The sequence below is a fragment of the Sapajus apella genome, unplaced genomic scaffold (genome assembly GCF_009761245.1).
Source record: "Sapajus apella isolate SASKATOON/1434 unplaced genomic scaffold, GSC_monkey_1.0 scaffold124, whole genome shotgun sequence".
In the NCBI taxonomy this organism is placed as follows: Eukaryota; Metazoa; Chordata; class Mammalia; order Primates; family Cebidae; genus Sapajus; species Sapajus apella.
Genome location: NW_022437064.1, coordinates 2,659,621 through 2,686,486, shown reverse-complemented (window position 1 = coordinate 2,686,486; position 26,866 = coordinate 2,659,621). Strand labels below are relative to the sequence as shown.

The following is a 26,866-nucleotide window of genomic DNA, read 5'->3' as shown; positions in this document are numbered from 1 at the left end:
AGGTCAAGTCCCATTTATCTAATTGGGCAAATCTCTGAAAACAAGCCCAGCTTCAGGCAAATCTCTATCAGACACAAGAAGAATTCTCATCTCAGTTGCACATTTTCCACTTTTCTGATGATAGAATTTCTGCCATTGGCAAGATAAATAAATTTTATGTGATTTAGAAAGACATAAGCACTATTAGACCAACTAGCTTTTGACCTTTAAACCAAAAATATCTGATTAGGAAGTCTTAAAATGAAAGTAAAGATGCCTCTTCATGTTGTATTTGTTTGGGAAATACGTTCATCCTGGCTAAGAGGACCATGTTGGCCATGAGTAAGCAGGAATAAGGGATTTCTTCACTACAGATACCTTTTTTCTTTGGTTTTATCGAGTAATTTTAAAAATGATTATTTTGGAGAATGGGACAATGTACAAAACTCCTCCAAACGTCAGCCCGTCACAAGCCTGAAATTAACAACTCAAATATACTGATACACAATGCTTAGGACATAAGAATTCAAGGTAAGGTGGGATATTCTCCATCATCTTTATGACTGTGTACTAAATCTGTTGCCTTTAGGAGGATGGCCATATTAAGTGTACTTAGTGTCATTCATCTAACACTTAATACATGGTGGTGATCAAGTAAGCCAGACAAAAAGCAGTTATTTTCTCTGTCTTCTTTGTCTAATGCTGTTCCCTCATTCTCTTATAAGCAACACAGACTCCCATTTGTCTGACGGCTTTCTCAGCCCTACCCCATACCAGACTTTGTTTCCCACTCTAGATCCAAGCAGCTGGGGACCTGAGAGCCTGCCTTTTCTGCTTTCTCCCTCTTCCACCTCACTCTCTTAGGACTGACTTCCTTTAATTTCCTTCCCACTGCTAGATTTATATTTTGAGATTTTAACCCTTAAAGCTTCTCAAAATAGATCTCAGATGAAACTAAAGTATTATTATTGATTTGGAGGATTTGATGATGGCTTTGCAACTTTGTGATAAATTGTCTATATTTTTTGAGACGCATATTTAGTGTATAGAAGTAAACTGGCATGAAGTCTGGGTTCCCTTCAAAGTACCTTGACAATAAAATTAAAAGAGTGAAACAAACAAGCAAAAATAAGGCAGGAAGGGAAAAGAAAAATGAAGCAAATGTGATAAAATCTAGATAAATAGTGATTTGGAGAGATGGACATATGGAGATTAATTATAGTATTCTCTTCTTTGGAATTTATCTGTCTATTTTTGTAATAATAATCAATAAACAAAAAGTAAAACTTCTCTGGCCCATTACATTTTATATAATTGTATGTGAATAATTTAACACTCAAGTGTATAAACTATTGATGGATACAGACAACAGTGTAATTTATATTAAATGGGTAATATAAACCAGTAAAAGTGTCCCAAAAAAGAGTGTGTGTGTGTGTGTGTGTGTGTGTGTGTGTGTGTGTGTAACCTCAAATATTCTGTGCACTCGCTTCAGAGAAGGGTGCTTCAGTTTTCTGCTATGGGGGTCCCCCAATAGTAAAGTTGCTAGAAATGGTTTGGTGTCATCTTATAAGCAAACAATGCAGAAATAATGGACTATGGTCATAATACTCTTTGTCACCACCCTATTCAAGTCCAGCAAACTAGCTTTCATTGGTCTTCTGCATATGTTTGATCTTGGTCTTAGAATGAAAATTAAGGAGGGAATAAAGAGGTAAAGAAGACAGTAGTAGAAATTTCAGTTATCCATTCATCAAGATATTTGATTTTTCTGGTCCTTCTATGACCTTTGAATTCTAACCAGAGTTTTTGCCCAAAGGCAATCAACAAATCTGTTTTTCTTTTCCACTGATTACAGGACCTGTGTGATATGCCTCATTTTATGTGTGTTGCTAGATTGGCAGATGCAGTATGCATTGCATCGATTACCTCTTGTTTTTTAATGGAAGGATTCTAATGGATTTTAACATTTTTTGTGGATGGTAAGGTAATCTCCTTAAAAACCTAGCTAGAAAACATGATATAGTTGTCAGTCAGTCCAGTAACAATTATTACATTGCTACAAAAACCTACAAATTAAATCTATTATCAACACAATGCAACAGTCTGTCTGTCACAAACCAACAAAACCAGTCTGTTATTAATACAGTTTCAACATGTTGGCTGTGCTGCTTAGGGGAAGAACTGGAATATTTAGAAAGATATTTTATGACTTAGGACATGGCAATTTCTTTCTTCTCTAAAAATAAACTTTGTGTATGTAACACTCACAATAGAATCATTCTCAACGGGAAGTGATCTCAAAGACTATCAACAAAGACATTGGATTTTTGTATGCAACCCCAAATAGCACATAATTTCAAAATTATGAAATAGCACTGATCTTTATAACAATCAGACATAAGATCCCAAATTATTTTCTCATGCTGATTTGTATATATACTAGTAATTTTATTTGTTAAAGTTAAACTACATTTACTAACAGTTAATCCTACCTGTAGGAATTGTTCCAATTGTTGGTGTGATAACAGGATTCTGTAATGATTCTGTGCTTGGTGTTTGTGCAGATGTTTTCATTGTAGTAGTGACAGTTGGTGAAGAAGTATTTGCATTTATAAGACCTGAAAAAAGAAAAATAAAGTAGTTGCATTAACATTTACATACAGTTTGCCAATCAATAGACTAGTATATTTAAACAAGTATACTGTATATATACTGCTGATAACCCAGTCATTAGACCATGAATTTGCAACCAATTTTCAAATTGTAATCAATTTATCCTTAGCCCAGCATTCATTCATTAGCTCTATCTGCTTCTCACCAATGGCATGAATTTTCAAGATGGCTGGTAGCAGCATTTGTGGTTTCAGAGAAATACACTTTCTGAGAAAACTAATAAGGAATAAATGCATAATTTAAAATTTAATAATATTTTAAATCCAACTAAACTAACTTTGCCAGATGAAATTCTTTAATGGACACTCTCTGGTCAATAGATGTTTCGCTAAATATTTTTACATCACATTAAAGTTATTAAGTATTAAAATGTCAATATTAGTATACATTCTTCCTGATAGAAAGCACTCTTTCTACATAAATGTGTACTATATAAAGTATAAAATTCAAAAGATTATAATTAATAAAGATAGGTGTACACACACACACACACATATATATACACACACAAAGATAAGTTCCAAGGAAAGACAATAATCTTTAAAGAAATTCAACAACTGCAACATACTTAAAAGTAATGGGGCCACCATAAATCCACATATTTTAATTGTTTATTTCTCTAAATTTTAACACTATTTGGGCAGGCAAAGGCACAGAAATGAAGGCAAATATTTTGTTCCATATTATATCTTTCTTTTAAATAATAATTCTTAAAACTTCTATTGAACCAAATGAGGAAATCGATCTTCTGTAACAACCTGAGTTGGCAAAATCATCACTACATTATTATTTTTCAAAGTGAAGTATGTAGGACTCAACTCAGTGTTCTATAAAAAGATTTACTCCACATAAAATTATTGTAATTTGTTAGCATTTATAAAATTTTTACTCCTGTATTTTATTGTTTTCATCTCTAAAAATACAGTATTATGTTAAAGATCAAAACACAGCAAACATCTAATAAGATAATTTGAAAAAGATAGTCACATCTATGGAAAGCATTGCTTTTTGTTGTTACTTGGTCTGGATAGAGTATATACAGCATGTTAGTTAAGATGATGGACTTTGAATAATAAAGGTATATTCAAATCCCGGTCAAACTGGGTATGTCATTATAGTAAATATATGTTAATAGCATGACTTCTCAAATTATATTACATTTGAAAGGTTGCTTTTTGAATATGAGAAAAACCAATAATCTGGCATGTCAATGAAACCAATATCTCAGATGTAATGACATAGAGTATATTTGCTGTATAATTTTATAGTCTTGAGATGCTTGGAAGTGTTCGTTCTCAGCACTAACTGTTTATAGATATCACAAAGAAATTGCTTGATATATTCAGCACACAGAGAAATGTGTTCAGCACATACAGAAATGACAAAACTGCATTTTCACCAGCTTTATGGAAGTTAAGTCAAAAGCTTTTTTCACCTCTGGAGGTGTACTTCACACCCTTGGTCCTACCTCCTTACCCCACAATATTCAGCAGGGAGCAGGAACACAGCCTGTAGAAAGAAGCTTATCTTTTCTCTATTAGTCATTTTGTTCAAGATATCTTTGTTTTAGTCTTAACTTCCATGGTATAACCCTAATTTTAAATTTTATATTGAGGTTGAAGAAATTACTCAAAAGGAAATACCACTTAGGTAAATTCACCTATAAATAGTCTGAATAATCCTCATCTATGGACTTACTAAATAGTAACAGTCTTAATTTCTGAGCATTATCAACATCTCTAGAGATGTTTTTCCTTCCTTCCTTCCTTCCTCTCTCCCTCCTTCCCTTTTTTCCTTCCTCCTTCCTTCTCTTCTTTTCCTTCCTTCCCTTTCTCCCTCAATATGTACTGAGCAACTACTTATGTAAAAATCATAATTAGATACAATAAAAGAATCTATGATTTACCAGATGGTATCAAACATTACTTTCAGTCTGGTAGAAAACATAATGCCTATGCACGATAAATAATAAGATATATTCTATATGGGTTATATAAACCAGTGTTTTTCAAACTGCAGATTGTGATACAATCAAAGAATAAATAAATCTCTTTAGTAGATTGCAGTCAGAGCTTTTACCAACTTAGAAAAGAAAAAAAACAACAGTGGTATTGCAAATATAAGTATTCTTTTATGAAGCTTTGGTATAGGGGTGTGTGTGTGTGTGTGTGTGTGTGTGTGTGTGTGTGTGCGCGCGCGTGTGTGTGTGTGTAAGCCTGCATGAAATATGTGCCAATGCAAAATACATTTCTTACTGTGATTTCGGTTGAAAATTTGAAAGCTGCTGGACAAATAATAAGTTGGACAAAACTTTATAAGATAAAATAAGACTATCCTGCTGGCATGAACAAGGAATACTTCATGAGAGAATTCATCTAGGAGCTAGGGCTTGAAGAGTAATAATATATCTGTACAGGGAGAAGAAAGGGCCCGAGCAGAGCTCTGGAATGGAGAAGTGAAAGGTATTTCAGGATACCATAACAGTTTGTGTAGCTGGATTGCAGCGTGCTATGAAAGAACATAATGTGCATGGTCTAGGAAAATACTGGAGGCCAACTGTAGAGGACCCAGACCAAGATTTAAGATTTTATCAAATCACTGAAGAGCCATGGGAAGGGACCAAGCAGACATTCCACCCTGGAAAAGACCATGGGGAAATACATGGGGCAGATAATGACAAGACACCAGTTGGATCGAACTGCAAGCCCTCATTTTTTTATTAATGTCCTCTGCACTTTTGAAGTCATCATGTGATATCAGTGAGTTCGCATCCAAAGAATTACCTTATGAGAACTACAATTAAGTTAATTTCTAACCACTGGTGCGGTAAGATTGAGATGTACTATAAAGCTTTTCCTCCTCAACATCCTTAAACATATTTGGCCCCTGATTTCGCCTAAGTCAAATTTTAATTCATTATTAGTCTTTAACATCTCTATTATTAGTTCTTTGGGTTGTTTAACAAACAGCATGCCCTCTTTTGGCAAGGGCTGACAACTCCTAAAAGTAGTGAGTGTGTCATGTTCCAGGCTCAATGTAAATACTTTCTGTGGGTTATCTAATTTAAAGACACAAAAAGCTCATATTCTTATGATCACCATTTTATGGATAAAGACACTGAGACCCCCAAAAGGTAAACAGTTTCCCAATATTATTCACTGGCAAGTGATATAGTTGGAATTTAAATTTAGACAGGCTTCACTTCAGAGGATATAACCTTAACCATCACACATCTAGCCATGAAAAGGTAATGCTATGTAAAGCTACATAGCTCAGCTCCATCTGCTCTCTGCTTTTGACAGGGTGTGATAGTGACTACACACACACATGTTTTGCTCTTATTTAACAATAATGAGGAAATAGACATAATAGTTCACTATTTTTTAAAGAAATAACAAATATTTCATGTGTCACATATATACATATATAAGTATACATACACACACATGAAATGTTTCCATATTAGAAACATTCCTTCAAGCTTCAAAGGAAATTTTTTCAACACTATTTAGATCTAAAAATATATATTTTTTAAGTTTATGCACTTAGAAAAATTTTGCAACTGGAAGCTTTGTCTTACAACGTGGTGGAAAAGAATTATTAACTCTAACTACCATGATTGAAGGTTTTATGACCATGATGCAAGTAACCACCAGATATGCTTTTACTGTATTATCTGCATATTCCTTCTAGGTCTCATTTGATTTTGTAATCAACTATTGGGAGGAATAGCTTCTTCTAAAGTATTTTCTTTTCACAGGACATGGTGAGATACTATTTTTTCCTCTCTATGTCAAAATGATTAAAGATAAATTTAACAAGGCAAATTGAGCCTCATGACTTTGCTTGTGCCAAAGCAGATAGTGCTGCTCTTGGGATGTTGTAAAAGAAACAGATGGTATTTTGTCCTGATTCCACCCTGTCCCCACATATCCAGATTTTGAGAACTCAAGGGATACCAGTTTCCTGTACTACAAAGAATGAAGCATTATCTGAATATTAAGAAAATAACTATTCTAATTATAAAAATTCTACTATAGATTTATGCTAAGGTCTTTCCATAGATTCTGAAATCGTTCTGTATTCTCTTAAGTTCAATATAAGAAATTCCCAACCGTGTAGATATACGACCTTTCATGTGAACTTGCTTTTTTTGTCCTTGAGAATTCAGCTTATAGCTGGAAACTAAATGTATTTTCTTCTGTTTTCAAATGATAAAGTCATTTACTCTTTGTAATTACAAAGCATGTTTAATCTTTGTAATTACATTTTTAGGTAACTCTCAAATAGTCACTAAAAGTTAGATATTTGTTTAAAGAGACAGGGTCTTGCTATTTTTCTCAGACTGGACTTGAACCGCTAGGCTCAAGATATCGTCCCACCTGTACCTCCTGAGAGGCTAGGATTACAGGTGTGCACCATGACCAGCTAAAGTTAGAATTTTATCCATCCTTATAATGAGTAGTGCTCTCTCCAGTTGTCTTTCCTCTTCGGAACAGCAGATAACCTCTACTCTTCTAAGTCTACATCTAAAGTCCAGTAGAAATCCACTACTAAAGATAATACAGCTGGCTTCTTCTAGATCAACACAAACATTAAGACAGGAACTGAAAATTCTAGGATGATCTGAGACCGAGAAATAACTTTTTCGGTATCCTAATGAAATATAATCTTTGCATTTTCTAGCTTAGAAAAGTTATGAATTTGGGGTAGTTTCAGAAGATCACAGTGCCAATTAGTAAAGAAGTTTCTTTGATTTCTATTTCAGTACTCTTGATTACATGATACACAAAATCTGTTTTGTTTCTAATTATACTACTTGGGTGTATGGAATGCACATGCCCTCTGAATTATCTTTGAGAAAATATTTACTTACTAGTTTGATTCCTAAACAAAATTTTGGAAGAAAGATCTAAACTCTTTAAAAAAATGAAAAAATGATTTCTTTAAAAATATATAATTACAAGTCTTTGCTATTGTGAACAGTGCCACAATAAACATACATGTGCATGTAAAATGTGAAACATATACAACATGGAATACTATGTAGCCATAAAAAAAGGATGAGTTCATGTCCTTTGTAGGGACATGGATAAATCTGGAAACCATCATTCTCAGCAAACTGACACAAGAACAGAAAATCAAACACCACATGTTCTCACTCATAAGTGGGTGTTGAATAATGAGAATACACGGACACGGGGAGGGGAACATCATACACAGAGGCCTGGGGTGTGGGGGTTAGGGGAGGAAAAGCAGTGGGTGGGGGGACTGGGGAGGGAAAGCATTAGGTGAAATACCTAATGTAGATGATGGGGCAACTGATGCACCAAACCACCACCAAGGCACATGTATACCTATGTAACAAACCTGCACTATCTGCACATGCACCCCAGAATTTAAAGTATAATAAAAAAATAAAAATTATATATATATAATTACAGTACATACAAAATGCTGATTACCAGATGATTTTATAAATCTCCAATGTCTCATTATTAGGTAATAATGTCATAACCTAGATGAACTAATTTATGGCATTGATGGTAAAACAATTTTATTTCTCAATAGCTTACAATGTATTATTTCTACAAATATATATGATCTTTATGCATCACTACCTTGTATTTATTCCCAGCACCTCAATCTTTTACAATTTTTTAAGAATTTTATATTAAAATAAAATAATGGCCAGTTTTTCAGTTACGATTTTGTGGATTTTTATTCCCTTGTGTATCACAGTATATAATGAGCAAAGATGTACTTCTTAAGTTTGCATGTAATGGCAATGCATTAATTGGGACTTATAAATGGCAGGAGGGTCCCTTTTCATAGTAATTCGTCAGTAATTGCTAACATTATAATTCTTATTGTACAATTGATAAATATTGTTATTTTCTATGGCAGTAAATGGCCAGTAATGAAGTGTAAGTTGAAAATTTCTCTCTCTCTCTCATATTAAAAAAATAGATAAAAATATATACTATAAACATAATAAAATATATAAAAATAAATAGATACAAATAAAGTACTGTTTCCATATTTGTGTCAAATGGTCATTATAAAAGACCTGGCATCAACTTCTTTTTGATTATTAATTTCATCTTCACACATTTGTACACTAATAGTGATCCTTCTCTTTTGATGTAGAAGAGGTCACTTTGATCCACTGCCAACCAAATTAAATGCAACTATGTCTTTCAATTAAAAGAAAAAAATTATTATGTGATGATGCAGCCCTGATAATTTCTTCTGTTTGCATTCCTCCAAACATTGTACAATATCACATAAAATTTTATAAGTAACTCATTAGCCAAGAGTTATTTGCCTCAATAAATATTTATTCAGCATCAATTTCAACAGATGTTAAGCACAATTTTAAAATGTGTGTTTTCCTAGAGGAATTTAGGAGCTTTTTCTTGATCCTCGAGCTATAAATACATGTGAAACAACTAGAAGATTATGCTTGTAGTTGTGACATATAAAAATGGAGTTATATAATTAGTACTATGCATAGCTGGTACTGCACAATATTAAGTGAAATCAAAGTGAGGTCGTGTCTCTCTATGTGTCTGGCATAACCAGAAATGATTTTATTGGAGGAAGGTTTTTCAAGAGAAATGAGATAACTGACCAAAACAGGGAAAGAAAAAAATATATATATATTTGACTAGAAAAGCCAATAGTGTCAATAATATGAGGTCCAAAAGGGACATTGACTATATTACACATTAGTGAGCATAATATTTTAGGAGGGGAAAACAGGGAAATTCCATTTGCAATGAAAACATCAGAGCTAGGTGCAACTCTTATAAAAGAGGATTTTAAATTTAAAGTACATTTTCAATTAAAGCTAAAAAATATTATATCAAGCACAACTGGTCTGAGAATGTTTGAATTTCCTATGTGAAATGACTTTGGAAGATAACTGAGAAAATCTCATCTCTTAAAGAGAGAAAAATATTCAGATAAGTGGGAGAAAGCTGCACCTGAAAGAGGAATCTCCTCAGGTTGTCAGCCATCTGTGAGGTGGGGAGGGAGTGCCAAGCCTGGCAGGCGCCAAGGATGGACAGGTGTCTCAGCCACCTGGCCACGCTGGGGAGAACAGGAAGGCAGCATTCCATTGGTGAGTTTGTTAAACAGAAAACAACAATATCTGCAAAATGGACCCAAGAACCTGAGATGTCCTGGTTGACAAATGGATGGAGGTGTACAAGGTAAATTGCCTACACTCACCCAGGTGTCTTTTTCAAAATTATGGGGTCATGCAGCTATTTTTCCTTCACAAAAGGATGATTCTTCAAAGATCATGTTCCATAATAATGAGACAGTTTTAGACTGTGGACTTTATTATAGGGAGACATTTTATATCATAGCCAGTTTGGTTGAGGATTTTCAAACCCTGAGGTAGAAAAGGCAAAGGTTACATGTAATATTTATAAATGTAGGAGTGAGAGGGAAAAGGAGCATCTTGACAATGCATCTTGGCCCTCAGACACTTGTCCTGAGATCCATTTCTTCCTCCATACAGTTCCCTGACTCCAGAAAGGAACTATGCTTCTGTAGCTCAAAAGCTACCTTCCGATAAGTAAGATGCTGGGGCTCAGCGCATCCCTGTAAGCAACAACAGATTCTTAAAGTTATCTTCCAAGGAAGTAAAATGCTGGAGCTCAGCACATCCTTGTAGGGAGCAACAAAAGCAAGCAAGTCTCTTGCACCCATCTCATGACTTCAGACAGGGCATCTGTTTGGATGCCTTCTCAGTCCTGAGGGGAGCAGCACTGCTTTGTCCCTTCTCTGGACACTACATAGAGGAGGAGACAGTAGGAGGAAAGAATACAGTTCCTATTATCTCTTGAATTACATTTTCGGCTTTTGATACAGTTAGGAGAGGTGTTCCCATCCCAATCTCATCTTGAATTGTAATCTCCATAATCCCATGTGTCAAGGGAGAGACCAGATGGAGATAATTGAATCACAGGGACAGTTTCCCCATGCTGTTCTTGTGATACTGAGTCTCACGAATCTGATGGTTTTATAAAGGGCATTTTCTGTGCACTCACACACATGCTCTTCCGCCTGTTGCCGTGTAAGACGTGCCTTTGCTTCTGCTTTACCTTCTGCCATAATTGTAAGTTTCCTGAGGCATTTCCAGCAATGCAGAACTGTGAGTCCATTAAACCCTTTTCTTGATAAATTACTCAGTCTCGGGTATTTCTTCATAGCAGTATGAGAATGGACTCATACAGCTTTCCTCTGAACTTCAAATGTAGTGACTTAAAATCTTGACGTTTAAACTACTGGCTCTCCTGAGCATTTTTTTGGAGACAAGGAGGGTCTCACTAGACATTTTTTACTAGCAGATCACATTAGTTTAGTATAGTGATTTGTACACATGAAGTGGCATGATGGAAGAGAAATACAGACCTGGCAACTCTGAAGTTAGCTAAATGTGCAACTGTGTGAGCCACTTTCCCTTGCTGGGCCTCCATTTTATCATCTATAAAAAGTGACTGTTGAACAATGTCTCTTCAAGTATGAAACTGTATTCCATCTAAGGTTCAGTTACAATGTCAATATTCATTATGGCAAATAAAAGGATAGGTTGCATTTATACATATCAATACATATGCATATTATACATATCAAAGGAAAGCTTATATTTCAGGAGTTCTACATAATTGCTCTATGGAGTTATTTACTTGTCACCTGGGAAAAATCTGTGCCCAAAAGGGAATTGTGTATTTTAGGGGACAAATATAACTACATTAATTTGCAATTTGATGATGTTGCTTGGATTAAATGTATTTCCCTTTAGTGCGCTGGTCTACCTAGCACTAGAGAAAATGCTAAAGGCAAAATTTGAAACAGACATTTGGAATACTTTGTTTTGGAATTCTCTTTTCAACATAGAAGAGCGAATATAACAAGATGAAACATTTTTATCAGTAAATTAATTTCTACCTGAATAAAAAGCATATTTAATATGTTAGCCAATTCCCTTTTAAAGTGTAGTGTGTGTATGTCATCTCTATAATTAGTGAAAACTGAGTTTCTAAAAATAGTCTACAGTATTGCACTTGAAGCTAGAGCATATTTGGCTGAGTCTAAGATGTCTCGCTTTTCATATAATCTACTCTTATTTCTCTTTTCTCTAAATGTAAAGAAAAACTATCTAGCTGATTTGAAATACCCTTCAGTTTGTAGCAGCTGAAAGACTAGTTATAAAGGAGTACAATTTTAAAAATTATTTCTATCTTCTAAAAAATCAGAGGTAATTTTTTTACCCTAAAAAGTTGTTTTAAGATACAGAAAATGTAACTTAAATGACTGGCATTCCAAGAAAACAAGAATATATAACAACAATTACTTTTATTCACATCATTTGATTCTAATAACCATTTTATGAAACAGTTGAACAGGCACTACTTGTATCTACGTTTTATAGATGAAGAAACTGAGGCCCAGGTAACTGATTTTGACTTTTGAAGATGCAGAGTCAGAAAGTGGTAGAGCCTTGTTCAAATTCAGGCATTCTAGTCTCAACTTCCATGTTCTCGTTCTCTCGGTTGACTAGAGGTTTAGAAGTATAATATGAAGCTATGCTGTTAGTGGTTGCAATATTCCTATGCTACTACTTCAGTTCTCTGATGACATTAAAGAGTTCATTTTTCCCTTATGCTATTTCTAGTCATTACGAAAATAAAGGAAACAAATTAGGGTATATGATCATATGGTAATACTATTTTTAGTTCTTTTGAGGAACCTCCTTACAGTTTTCCACAATGATGGTAAATTCACACCAGCAGTGTAGAATCATGTGCCACATAACATCATTTCAGTCAGTGACAGACCACATATACAAAGGTAAGATGATAAACGAGCTGAAAAATTGCTGTTGCCTAATGACATCATAGCTGTTACAACATTGCAGTACAATGCATTACTGACATGTTTGTGGTGATACTAGTATAAACAAACCTACGCTGCCAGTCATATTCAAGTATGGCATATGCAATCCTGTAGAGTATATAATACTTGACAATGATAATAAATGACCAATTACTGGTTTATGTATGTTCCATACAATCAACCCTCCATATCTGCACCTACAAATTCAACCAAATGCTGTATTTCTAGGATACAAAACCTGTGGATACTGAAGACCAGCTCTTTATATCTCTGGGCTCCACAAGGCCAAGTGGGGGACTTGAGCATGCCTGGATTTCAGTACCTGCAGGTGTCCTAGACCAACCCTATAGAATATTGAAACACAACTGTGTTATACTTTGTTATCATTATTTTAGAACGTACGCCTATTTGTTAAAAAAACAAAAAGAAAGTTAACTACAAACAGCTTCAGGCAGTTCCTTCATTAGGTATTCCAGAAGAAGGCATTGTTATTATGGGATATGACAGATCCATGGATGTTACTGCCCTTGAAGGCCTTCCAGGGGGACAAGAAGCGGAGATGAAAGGCAGTGATATTGATGATCATAGCCCTATGCAGGGCTAGGCTAATATGTGTGTTTGTGCCTTAATGTTTTACAAATTTAAAAAGTAAAAAACAAAAGATTAAAAACAGAAAAAAACTTATAGATTAAGAATACAAAGAAATAAACTATTTTTGTACAGCTGTGCAATATGTGTTTTAAGCTAAGTGTTATTGCAAAAGAGCCAAAAAGTTAAAAAACGTTAAAAAGGTAATAAGGTAAAACTATGAAAACATTGCCATAAGCTAAGCTTAATTTATTAGCGAAGAAAGAAAAATATTTTTTATAAAGCTGGTACAGCCCAAGTATACAGTGTTTATACAGACTATAGCATTACACAGCAAATTCCCAGGCCTTCACATTCACTTACCACTCACTCACTGACTCACCCAGGGCAACGTCCAGTCCTGGAAGCCCCATTCATGGTAAGTGCCCTATACCGGTATACTGTTTCTACTTTTCTATGTTTATTTACATATATTTGTATTTACCATTGTGTTTTAATTGCCTACTGTATTCCATATAATTACATGCTATACAGGTTTGTGGCCTAAGAGCAAGAGGTTATACCATATGGCCTAGGTGTGTAGTAGGTTGTACCATCTGGGTTTGTGTAAGTGCACTTTATGCTGTTCACACAATGATGAAATCACCTAACAAAACATTTCTTAGAATGTATCCCCATCATTTAACACTGCATGATTGTACAAGGATTCCCTTTTGTCTACATCCTTGCTAATCCATATCTTCTTTTATATTTTTTATAGTAGGATTTTTACAGGTATGAGATGGTATCTCACTGAGGTTTTAATTAGCATTTTCCCTAGTGATTAGTGACATTGAGCATTTTTTCATATATCTGTTGGCCATTTATATGTATTTATTGAGAAATGTCTCTTCAGTTCTCTTACCCATTTCCAATTAGGAGTTATTTATATTTTCTTTCTATGGAGTTCTTTGAGTTTCTTATATATTCTGGATACTATCCTTTATGATAGCTATGGCTGGCAAGTATTTTCTCCCTATCCATGGGTTGACTTTTCATTCTGTTGTTTCCTTTGATGTACAGGGCTTTTTATTTTTATATAATCTTACTTGTCTATTTTTGCTTTTGTTGTGTGCATGTTGAGGATCAAAACTAAAACAGTCATTGCCTAGATTAATGCCATTTAATTTCCCCCGTACATTTTCTTTTAGTAATTTTACAATTTCAGATCTTATGCTTGAGTCTTTAATCCATTTTGAGTTAACTTTTGAATATGGTGTGAAGGGTCCAATATCCTTCTTTTGCATATGGATATCTAGTTTTTCCAACATCATTTATTGAATACATTGTCCTTTTTCCAATGTGAATACTTGGCATCTTTGTGAAAAATCTATTTACTGTACATTCATGGACTCATTTCTGGGCTATTTCATTCCATTGGTTGATGAATCTATTCTTACTCTAGCACTATACTATTTTAATTTCTATTACTTTGCCAAGGATCTAGCTGCATCACAGTTGGAAGTTTAACAGCTCTCTGCATGACCTCAAAGTCCATCCCTAGTTCTCGCCCAGGGAGGAAGATGACCATCACAGGAAATTTTAGCAAAGAGCAGAGGCCAAATCTGCCACACCTATGAATTTAAACAGTGCTCAGCCAGCTGCCTCACCCAAATTCATAGCAAAGGCAACAGGCCAGCCACCTAGAGAGCTGAAAAACAAGCTCTCTCTGACCAGGGTTGTTACCAACTGGTCCATGTAGAATCACAGGCTAGACTAAATAGGGAAGATTTATCCCTTCCAAAGAACACCTGTGAAATTTAGAAAAAGGAGCTGTCTCCTCAAATGTACAGACACCAATGCAAGGTTACAGGGATTACAAAGACTTAGGAAATGACACCTCCAAAAGAAACTAATGAAGCTCCAACAGTGAACCCTAAAGGGAGATCTAAGAAATAACAGGAAAAAATCAGAATAATTCTCTTGAAGAAGTTCAGTGAACTATAAGAAAATAGGAATAAAACATTAAATGATAGTTGGAAAATAATACATGAATGAAATGAGATGTATACAAAGAACTAGAAACAATTAAGAAAACCAAATAGAAATTTTTAAGATGAAGAAAGAATACAATGACTGAACTGAAAAATGCAATAGAAAGCTCCAGCAGCAGACTCAAAGAATCAGTGAGCTTAAAGACAGAACATTTGAAATTGTCCATTCAGAGGAGCAAAAAGAAAAAAGAATGAAAAAAGCTTGTAGCAATTGTGGGACACCATTAAGAGACCACACATTCACATAATGGGAATTTCAGAGAAAAGCAAAAGAGAAAAAGAGAAAGGAGGCAGAAAGCATATTTAAAGAAGTTATAGCTTAAAACTTCCCTAATCTGGGGGACAAATTTAACATTCAGATACAGGAAATGCAGATGTCTTTAATAAAATTCAATCAAAATATGAGTTCACCAAGACACATCATAATCAAACTACTGAAACATTAAAGATGAATAAAAAATTCTGAAAGCAATAAGAGATAAGAAACATATCATATACAAAGAGATCCCAATACAACTATCAACATATGTCCCAGAATATTCTTTAATATATATATCCAATGACCTTTGTGAATGGAAGAGAAGACACTAAATAAATCAAAATAATGTATTACCAAGAAAAAAAGGCAAGGTGTGGTATAATGTAAGGAGTATAATGGTAAGGTCTGAGGGCCGTGTTGCCCAATTTGAGTCCAGGCCCCATCACTTACCAGCTATGTGACCTTATGCAAATAGCTTAATCTTTTTAGTTTCAGTTTGTCATCTCATAGAAACCCACCTTATAGACTTTTTGTGCATATCTAGACATTAAAACATATAAAAAATTAAGAAGTAAAGCTAACATCTGAGTTACACTTGAATTTATCATGTTTGAAACTCAATGATATAAATTACATTTTAGAGTTCTACCATTAGGTTATGTTCCTTGCTAATACTGCCACTATATATTCAGTTAACTAGTTAATAGGGCCATCTCCAACCCATTTAGTAAGTTCAGAACACTAAAGTCTTTTGGATCAAAACTTAAGCTCCTCCCTAACTCATAATCTTATTCTCCCAATTCTGTCCTAAGTTTGTTGATCACTTTTCTAGAATTTATAAATTATATTTATTATGCTCTTTTTCTAATAGCCTTTCACCATTCCTTCTAAGAAACAGTGGTTATAGTTGTAAAACAAAAATACTGCTGGACAGAAAAAAGAAAACTTGCAAATTGGGCTCATGGTGGAAGAAAGAGATTTTACATGTTGTGATTCTGTGAACTCCACATTAAGTGCTCGTATGCTATAGGCTTTGGGCTACTGGGATCTTCAGTGTTTACAAAGATCTTTGAACCCATATTGACCCTAAATATTGTCTATATATGGATAAAATGATTCACTCATATATGCTACTAATTTTAAATATCAAATATCAGTGGCTTCTATTGTAATTAAAATATAAAATTTAAGAAATTGCAAAATATTTAGTAGCATCTTATTTCTGTTTCCTCAATTGATGAGTGCAATTATTATTTTACAGGGAGTGGGGTTGTTTTACAACATTTTTTCCATGTAAATTAGGTATTATTTATATTTTAAGAGTTGAGGAACCACTTCCCTGTGGATCTTTAATTAGTATAGCAATAGTAGTAGAGTTTATTTAATTTTGCTCAAGTCTTCATACAGCATCACAGGACTAACCCATAATTTGATAAGTTTTCTTATTCATTTCCTGCAAATAGAGACTTTCTTCAAACACCGATGACTCATACTTTTTAATTAAAAACAAACAAGCAAATACCTACAGAGTAGAGGATTTATAGCTCCTTGGTTCTAGGATATACCAGTTCTAAGTGCTAGGACAAGAGCATATCTTTTCCTTTTCCAAATCTGTTCCCCCAGTTTCTCCACATTGGATGTAAAAAAAATTGCTTTGAACCACATGCTCAGCAAGAGCCCATATGTATTTATCCAAGAACAAGGAAGAATTCATGATTGTCTACTTTCTGATTTTTTATACTAGCTATTATAGAGTATATTTTCCAAATTAAAGCTATTTTTAGCTATGTCATTAAGATGCCATCAAAAGAGTTACTTGTGGTGGGTTAATTAAAGCAAACACATTTAGAAATAATTCTGCATGTTGTGGGACAGATGTAGCCTTTGGAGAAAGAAAGAGCCTACATTGAACATTACAACATATTTTTGTATTTAGTAATAGGCAACAGACACATTTCCAGAATATGCCCAAATATTCCCTGATTGGGAAGTATCTGCTCTGCTGACAGTGGGAGAAATCAGGAAATTCATATTTAAAAGGAAGGAGAGCAAGAAGTACACAGTGCACCTTTGCTTCTCAATCAGCTCAAACTTGCCTCATTATTTAAAAGTAGCACCCTGTTGTATAACAGTGGCTAACTTTAACCAGAAAAACAAACTGCTCCAGAATCCCTTCTCAAACTCTAAGACAAAGATGAGGACAGAAATGATAAGTATCTAAGAACACATGGTCAGGTGTACACTTGCAAGAGGTAATTTTGGAAATTTAAAAGAATGCCTAGAACTGAGAGTAAAAGAGCTGAAGATAATTCTGCTGCTGCAGAAAATGAAACATAATTTGTTATTTTTTTTCTTACCCCGAGAATGTGGGTAAGAGAAGAGAAAACAGGTCAAGAAAAAATGAAGCATCCAAAAGACTTTTAAGAACAGAAACATCTAAAACTCACCTTTTGCATCACTATATCAACCTCCCATCACCTACTAAGATTTTTGTTAATTGGATTTTTTTGTCATCCATGAAGGAAGGGGAACTACATTTTGGTGATTGCTAATGTGAATTAAAAAAAAAAAAAGTCATAAGAATCCAAAGAAATACGAGATTTGACAGATGCAGGAAGTTGGGAAGAAAGGTGAGCATGAGAACTTAATCCTCCTTCTGCCACATGGAATTTGCAGAAATTGGTGGCATCGAATTTTTGAGCATAGGATAAGTCTTCGATCTGAACATATTTTATATTTAAGGATGGCAATACCTAGATGATATTTGAGTTACTAAGACAGTTATTTTTTTATTTCCTTAAACATTGTTTACAAGACTCAAATCAAATTTGCTGAGTTAAAATAATGAGTTTGTCAAGGAAAGGATAATCATAAATTTGTCCTGTAACAAATTATTCCAAACAGTTTGGCTATAAATTGTTTGCCTTACAAATATGGCAGGATAATCATAACAAATAAAATCTGGAGCTGTGGAATAAGTACTTCAATGCAGCAGCAATATACTTAAATCTGAGCTATCACCTGTATTAAGTAATAAAGTATTTCCTAAATGTGAAGACTACCGTTAGAACAGAGCTAACATTTGTAAACTGATTTTTCTAGTTTTGAAGACAAATTCATCCCAGAACAATTAAATTTACTTTCCTGACAGAGTAACAGGGATACAAATAAGAGAAAACCAACAGATGTAATCTCACATTATAATCAATATACAATTTCTTTTATCAAGACCTAAGAGACATGGTGCTTTGTCTAATTAAAATTTTGTTAGTTTAGGGTCATTATATAAAACTTATAAGAATAACCAGTTTTCAAATAACTTTAGTATTTAGCATTAACATTTATCTGTGTATCTTCAGCTACTAGTGCAGTACTTGATATTAAGCCCTCAGTAAATGATATTAAATGCTAAATGTAAGTAATTTTTTCCTGAATAGCCAGAATCATCAAAATATTAGGATTATTCTATCATTTTAAGTAGAATTACCATCTGCTAGCAGAGTAAAAAAAAAATGTGTTGATTCTATGTTGATTATATGATTTACTATTGAAACTTCATATTGAAATAAAATCTCTGGGCTTAAATTTGTTTGCAAATTCTTTTTTTACACATAATTATTATTTCTAAACACAGCTTTGCTCTTTTGTGACTTCAGTAGTATTCAATGCTGAATAAATATGGATTTATGATTTTTGTTTTTCAGAGAGAGGGTCACTTTAAAATCTGGAAATAATCATAGAACATTTCCCATGTTCTTGGCATTTTTCTTATCTCTAGTGAGACTCTGTAACATTTGAAAATATTATTCTTCATATCCTCCTGGGTGATAAAGGTTGAAGTAAAATGTATTTGATAAGTTCAGAAGAGTCATTTACCAAGTATCAAAATGTCCTCAAAACTCTTGTCCATTTTAGCAGCCTTCTAGGGAGGAAAGAAGAGCTGGCAAAAGGAAAAGCCAAATTTGGCTATAGCAGCTGCCTGAGGTTTAATCTCCAGAAATATGTGTCCAAAACTTCATTTACTTTCTTTGTACCTTTATGAGTTTTTTTCATGTTCTTTATCTACTATTTTCTTACTTTTTCTTAAAATTACCTCCCTTTGAACAATTCAATTCAATGTTCCAAAAGAAATGTTATGATACTACCACAAAAGTGGTATAGAAATAATTATGCAAATAAATACTGTGAAAAAGTAATTCAACTCTAGTAATTCTGTCTAGAGTGAATAGTGAGTTTTAGGACACGGTAAAAACAGGAAAATACCAAACGTGCATGTTCTAACTTAAAAACCAGAAGCAGATTAAAGATTTGAGTCAATGTTATTGAATTCCATGGGCATTTATGGCTAAAATTATCTCAAGTACCAGCAGTTGTACCCTATTATGCAAACTGGAAATATTGCTCTAGGTAAATCTTTTTTAAGGTCTCCAAATCAGTCATAAAGGATTTTGTAATGCACCAAATTACAGCTTTTCCATATGACAGAAAGTGAGTCCCATGCCATTTTTTCTTTTTCCTTTTTTTTACTTATATTAGCATGCCTTAAGAGCTATATTAACATGCTTTAAGAAGTAAAGTCAGAGCAGCCCAAAGTTCAGCATTTTTTAGGAACTGATAATATAGGTAGAAGCTAAGAGTCATTAGTTAGTTGATTAATAACCATTTAATGTCTGAAGTCCCTATGCAAAGAAAAAATTATATATATAAAAGGAAGTATAAGGCCTACAATAATCTAGGTAGATTCAAAGTCAATCTAAAGAAGATTTAGCACAGTATTTCAAAGGAATATAAACTTTACAGTTTAAAAAGTAATCCAAATCAAGTTTTTAAATGACAGTAAGTTGAACTGTATTTTTAAAGTCTCCAACTATACTAAGGAAAATGACAATGTAAAAATAGAGAAATTATTGCTCATTTATAGGATAAAGTTCAGAAGAAAAAATATAAAGTAAAAAACGAAAGAGCAAACAAAAATATAAAAATTTAGTAAAATAGTATAGGAATAAATGCATCAGGAAATGATGTAAAACTAAGGGAATCCTAAGTGGGAAATGAGTCATTAATATGCTACTTCATTTTAAAATCTTATTTGCAAATGGTACTATAGGGATGAGATCATGATATGTAAGTATTAAGAGATAACTATTGCTGTGTTTTTCAATAGTGGTTGGATTCTTATTATAGCATGAATTCAATTTTGATCCCTGAATTTTGTACAGCAGCAAAGCTGTCAAAGAGGAACTAATGTGGGTAAAGATGTAAATTGGATTCCAGGAGAAGGAAAGGAGTTGGAATGATTTGCTGTTTAATCTGAAGAAACAATGTCTCACACTAAATGTAATTTGAGCCAAATTTACACTTCTATATCATTTGCCTTTCTATCTTAATAATTTTAGCCTAAAATTTCTGTTTTGCTAGATGAAAAAAAAGTATTTATTTTCCTAATATTAAAGAGAAAATGAATAGGCAAATCTAGTTCATGAACAAAGTAACTCTCATGGAGACATATCAATGAATGTAAATTATAATTATAAGCTAAATCAATTAGTAAAATCTCTGTCATGAAAGTAACATGATACTTTCCATAATTACAGTGTATCACTTTTTTTTTTTTTTTTTTATGAGATGGAGTCTTGCTCTTGCTCGGCTCACTGCAACCTCTGTCTGGCTCCCAGGTTCAAGCGATTCTCCTGCCTCAGCTTCCTGAGTAACTGGGATTACAGGCACGAGACACCATGCCCGTCTAATTTTTTTACTTTTGGTAGAGATGGTGTTTCACCATGTTGGCCAGGCTGGTCTCACACTCCTGACCTCAAGTGATTCGCTCACCTCGACCTCTCAAAGTGCTGGGATTACAGGCATGAGCCACCGCACTTGGCCCAGTGTATCACTTTTTAATCATCTATATTGGAAGATTATGGAATAAATTGTATTGCTTATAACATTTATTGCTAGAATTATTAGTATAGTAAGACCAAAAAGGTAGTAATGCGTCATTCTCATTCTTTGGGTGCCAATCCTTCGATGGTAAATTAAAACTCTGAACTTTAAGATTTAATAGGCAAAATATCAAATTCTAAAATATATTTTGCTTCCTGAGGCAACTAAGTAATGAATCAATTAAACAAAGTAGGCCAGTATCAACAGTATCAGAACATTTACTATGAATACAGCTTAAGAGAAAAGAAATTACACCGCAATATAGAAAAATTTCTTTGATACAAGGTGTTCTGTTTCATATCAGCTGAATGTCAATCAAACTTGCATGTATTACAAACACTTGTAATAAATATATATGGGAGTTTATTAAGTATTAACTCTGACAAATTAAAAAACTTGAATGTACTAAAAATTTTAATTGATGACAGTTGCATTAGTTAGTTCTTGCTGAACAACAAATTATCCCTAAACATGAATCTTAACACTGAAACCATTTATTATCTCGTATTATCTTATTAACAGTTGCCACAGAGAAGTGATTTAAGAGCAGCTTTGAACAATTTTGGCTTAGATTCTCTAATGAGACACCTGTCAAATGTCAGCTGGGGTTACAATAAGCTGAAGGCTATATGAGTTTGAAAAATTCATTTGCAAGGTGGCTCACTCAATATTGCTGGCAAGTGGGTTCTGGCTGACAATGGAAGGCCTCAGTTTTTCTCTGATGCGTTTCTCTATAAGGCTGCCTGGCTGTTCTTACAACATGATGCTCGACATATTAGTCAGGGCTCTCTGAACAGACAGAACTAATGGAATATATATATGGGAGTTTATCAACTATTAACTTATACAGTCACAGGTCCCACAATAGGCCGGGGTGGTGGCTCATGCCCGTAATCCAGCACTTTGGGAGACTGAGGCGGGTGGATCACCTGAGGCCAGGAGTTTGAGACAGCCTGGCCAATATAGTGAAACCCATCTCTACCAAAAATACAAAAATTAGCCAGGCATGGTGGCAATTGCCTGTAATCCCAACGATTTGGGAGGCTGAGGCAGGAGAATAGCTCAAACTGGGAGACAGAGGTTGCAGTGAGCTGAGATTGTGCCACTGCACTGCAGCCTGGGTGACAAGAATGAGACTCTGTTTCAAAAAAAGAAAAAGGAAAAAAAAAAAAAAAAAGGCTCTACAGTAGGCCGTCTGCAGGCTGAGGAGCAAGAAGAGCCAGTAGCCAGTCGGAGTTCCAAAACTGAAGAACTTGGAGCCCGAGGGCAGCAAGCATCCAGCTCGGGAGAGAGATGTAGGCTGGGAGGCTAGGCCAGTCTTTCTTTTCACATTTTTCTGCCTGATTTTTATTCTAGCCTCACTGGCAGCAGATTACATTGTGCTCACCCAGATTAAGGGTGGGTCCACCTTCCCCTGCCCACGACTCAAATGTTAGTCTTCTTTGGCAACATCCTCACAGACACACCCAGGATCAGTAATTTGTATCCTTCAATCCAATCAAGTTGACACTCAGTATCACCATCACACCCGGCTTCCTCCTGGGAAAGTAGTCCAAAAGGCCAAGGTAGAAGCCATAATGTCTTTTACTATTGATCTCGGGAAGTTGCACATTACTTCTTTTGTATTCTGTTAGTCACACAGGTCAGCTCTAATTCAGTGTGGGAAGGGGTCACACCCAAAGGTGTGCATACCAGGAAGCAAGGATCACCAAAGGTTATCTTAAAGACTGGCTTGTGTGATACTTAAAATATCTTGGATTACTTTCAAAAACACAAAGTATTAAATTAAAAAAAAAATAAATATCAGCATCCTAGAATAAATTTCAATGTTTTATTCATAACTTGACTTTATCCACTCTAATTTCCCATTGCTCTCCATTAAGTGGAAAAATACTCCACAATATTTATAAAGTTAGAAAAGGAGAGGAGACATTATTTCTTATAAAGGATTGCAGTCTGCAAAGTGGTCATCCTCTCACCAAGACCAGAGACAGGCACCACAAAGGCAGAGGGGTTGGGGGTGGAACTTCATGCTGAACTTGTTGGCTGAACTACATATTCAACAGGTTGTGAAAGAAAAATAAATCTCAGGACCCCAAATTACTAAGCCTAAGGGAGAAGTCAAGCTGGGAACTATGTCAGGCAAACCTGCCTTCCATTCTGTTACTAAATAAGACAGGTACAAAGATAAGAAGCTACAAACCTCCCTCACAATTTTCCCACAAGGAAATTCCTTGTGGACAAAGGACAGTTAGAACTCAAAGTCATCTCTTTGAGGCTCACCTGTGACAAATATAAATCAGATTGCTTCCTCTGCCCTATGGTTTATGTAAAAATGCAGATTCACTGAGCCAGACTAAATTGTGTATTCAGTGGAAGGCTGATCAAAAGAATGCAACCTTTTGTCTCTTAACTACTTCCAATCTGAAAGCCCCCACTTGGAGTTGCCCTGACTTACCCAGCTGAACCAATGCATGAGATTGATGTCTCATGTCTCCCTAAAATGTATAAATGCAAGCTGTGCTCTGACCACCTTGGGCACATGTTGTCAGGTTTCCTGAGGCTGTGTCACAAGTGGGTCCTTAACCTTGGCAAAATAAACTTTCTAAATTGACAGACCTGTCTCAGAAATTTTGGGTTAACCAGGTTGGAGGAGGAGCTACAAATATTTATGAAGCTGGTCCTGACACATGCCTATTGAACAAACATATATGTACATATGACCCATGTTCAACTTGGGGTGAGACGTAACATTTAAATGTGTTATAATTAGGTTCTATACATTAAATGGTCTTCAGGACATAAAGACATGCAAGTGCACAGCATCTATAAACTGGTCAGTCGGTGCATGGTCAGTGGTCCTCTTATCTGGAGAAAATTCCTGAAATCAGTCTCTTACCAACCAAAGCTGTAGTTATGGCTGGTGAAACAGGGGTTCAGTTAGTCAGTGTCTGTGAGCTGGATGAGTTTTAATTGCTTTATATTGTTTATCTTGAAGCCAGCGCTTGCTTAGCTGCTGGAGTAAAAATAAAATCTTGTGACAGTTAGAACACAGTTTTTTTTTAAGTGTGCAGGTGCATGACATAACCCTCGCCTGCCATGGCCTTAGGTCCTGTTTATAATTTGATACCTTATTGCCACAAAATGTCTGTTCTGTCAGTCTTATAATTGCTATTTTATAATAGCAATCATATTGTGGTCAATTGTGTCTAAAGACTCCAAAAAGAAAGGGGCTATAATTAGATGTATCTGAGCTCCCATCCTATCCTGGGCAGGAACTCGGTTTTAAGGTCTTTTCTGGGGTTCCTTTGGCTAGAGGGGATCTGTTGAGTTGGTTGAGGTGCTTAAAATTTTATTTTTAGTTTACGTCTCCAATAGAGTTTTCTTAATATCCCTTAAATATGGCATTTTTTTCTACTCTGTAGCTATGATCATGTTGTTCTCCCTCTAATAAGATTCCTAGAGAACAATATTTTTTCTTTCTTTAAAGCTCCAGTTGTATCACCTTCATGAAACCTTGTTTATTAGTCCTATCTACAATAACTATCCATCCTTTCCCCAGAATTCTATACGTAACAATTCTTATGCCCTACAATGAAACATTTAATGAATCTTTTACATTTGTTTAAACACAGACAGTTGCTGAATGCCTACATGGACTAGGGCTGTGCTAGGCGATTATGTAAACATTAATTATTTATTTTCCTTATCAGTTCAAATAATTCACTTATATATCTTATATTTGTTAAACTACTATTTAGTATTTTTGCAGGAATATTCTTAGAGTTATTAGTTGTAATGTTTTTAAAAATATTCTCAAGTGTACATTTTATTTGCAGAAAAGATTTTCCAGAGGTTAATCAGGCTTTGAAAGTTACTGTTCAATTTTTTTTTTACAGGTACAGAATAAAATAATCTACTTGCTTTGTAAGGTTTTAAGTTTAATTTACAAATGTGATTATTCCATTTACTAATGCAGTGAATGTAGTCATCACTCTAGGACCTTTTAACATTTAATCTCATTTATATGTGTTGTTAAGCGAACTCCCTTAAGTATTCAAAACTCTATCATTAATTCAAAATAGTTAACATATACCACTTTGATTTTAAGGATTTTGTAGAAATAACTTATGTAAAAGTATTCTGTAAACTCTCAATTAAATACACAAATATGGCATTATTATTATTAAATTATAAAGTCAGAAGTGTTACCATATTGAAATGATTCATCAAAGAACAGACTACATGACTTTGCTCATAAATGCTTTAATAATTGATTAGTTGTTAACATGGTTACTTTTTTTTTTTAAAGTACTTTTTCTGCCTTGAATTAGATGGGATTTGGAGAAAATCAAATTTAAGTGAATTAAAATCCTCAGAATAATTTACACATTGCTGAAGCTAATAATAGCCTGCCTTAAGCACCAAGAAGCATTGTAAGCAAGCTTCAATTTAGGCTTCAGAAGACAGCCTCGTGATAAACCTTGTGTCCTAGCCTTACGACAAAGACCCTATGGAGAACAAGGATTTTGAAGTGTGCAGTGAGCCATAAATCCTTGGGGTCAGTTTTCAATCTAGTGGGATAAGAGATAAATCAATTTGTTTATAACTAATTAAAGCTGATGAATGTCTTAACTGCTAAAATAATTTGAGGCAGTCGCATCTTACAGAAAGCAATCTCCCTGCAAGATGACAAGCCTAAGCAAGCCTTACATGTGAAGACTAATTCTAAATAGGTAAGGTTTAATGAGATACTAAAATTCAGAAGAGCAGAGTATCAATGAGAATAAATTGATAATAGCTAAATTAAAGCTTAAAAATATACAGTGTATATTCCGTGTTCATAGGGGATTTGTTCTAGAGATGCAAAGAAATGGAAAATCCTTAAAAAGTGTACAAAGATTGATGATAATAGAGATTTATTTGTAAAAAAAGAGTTTGTTATTGTCACAAAACCCATCAGAAGCTGATGACATTTCTCTCCACAGTTTTCCTGATATTTCTTAAGGTTTTAAATTAAATATATTTAATTCAAATGTATTAATCATTCTTAAGACCTTGAAGGATCTTATCATCTCTCCCCGTAAGATTTTTAATAGATAACTGCTTCAATTTAAAATTCTTAAACTCAAAATCTGAATTTTATTCATTTTGCCTAACTTCTGGGACAATTATAAAAGCTAACAGACCAAAACATGAAAAAAACTATAAATGGAAATATAATGAAAAAATCTTAGCCAAAACCTGGTGTAAGCATTACCCAGATTAAAAAATAGAATATTATCAGCAGTGTCAAATCTCCTTGGGACTTTAAACCTATCAGTTATATGCTTCTCCCACTACTCTAGTGGTAACTGCTAACCTGATTTATGGTCATTATTCTTAGCCTTTCTTTATAGAACTACTCTCTATGTGTACATCTGAATATAACAGAGTTTAGATTTCAATGTTTTCAACTTTATTTAAATGTAAACATATT

At 34.3% G+C, this 26,866-nt stretch overlaps 1 protein-coding gene and 1 long non-coding RNA gene across 6 annotated transcripts in view; one reads left to right on the top strand and one right to left on the bottom strand.

Annotated features, from left to right (window-relative positions):
* Positions 1-26,866, bottom strand: part of EMCN (endomucin) — a 107,858-nt gene that overhangs the window by 64,616 nt on the left and 16,376 nt on the right. For 4 of the 5 annotated variants that reach the window (XM_032261517.1, XM_032261519.1, XM_032261516.1 and 1 more), the window contains exon 2: positions 2,475-2,600. The exons of the other annotated variant lie outside the window; for it this stretch is intronic. In XM_032261517.1, coding sequence (XP_032117408.1) covers positions 2,475-2,600 — 126 coding nt within the window. The remainder of the gene's footprint in view (positions 1-2,474; positions 2,601-26,866) is intronic. 5 annotated transcript variants of the gene reach the window in all.
* On the top strand, positions 23,383-26,141 carry LOC116538937. The gene is made up of 3 exons (XR_004263855.1): positions 23,383-23,549; positions 24,884-24,885; positions 26,129-26,141. It is a non-coding gene; the product is annotated as an uncharacterized LOC116538937 (long non-coding RNA).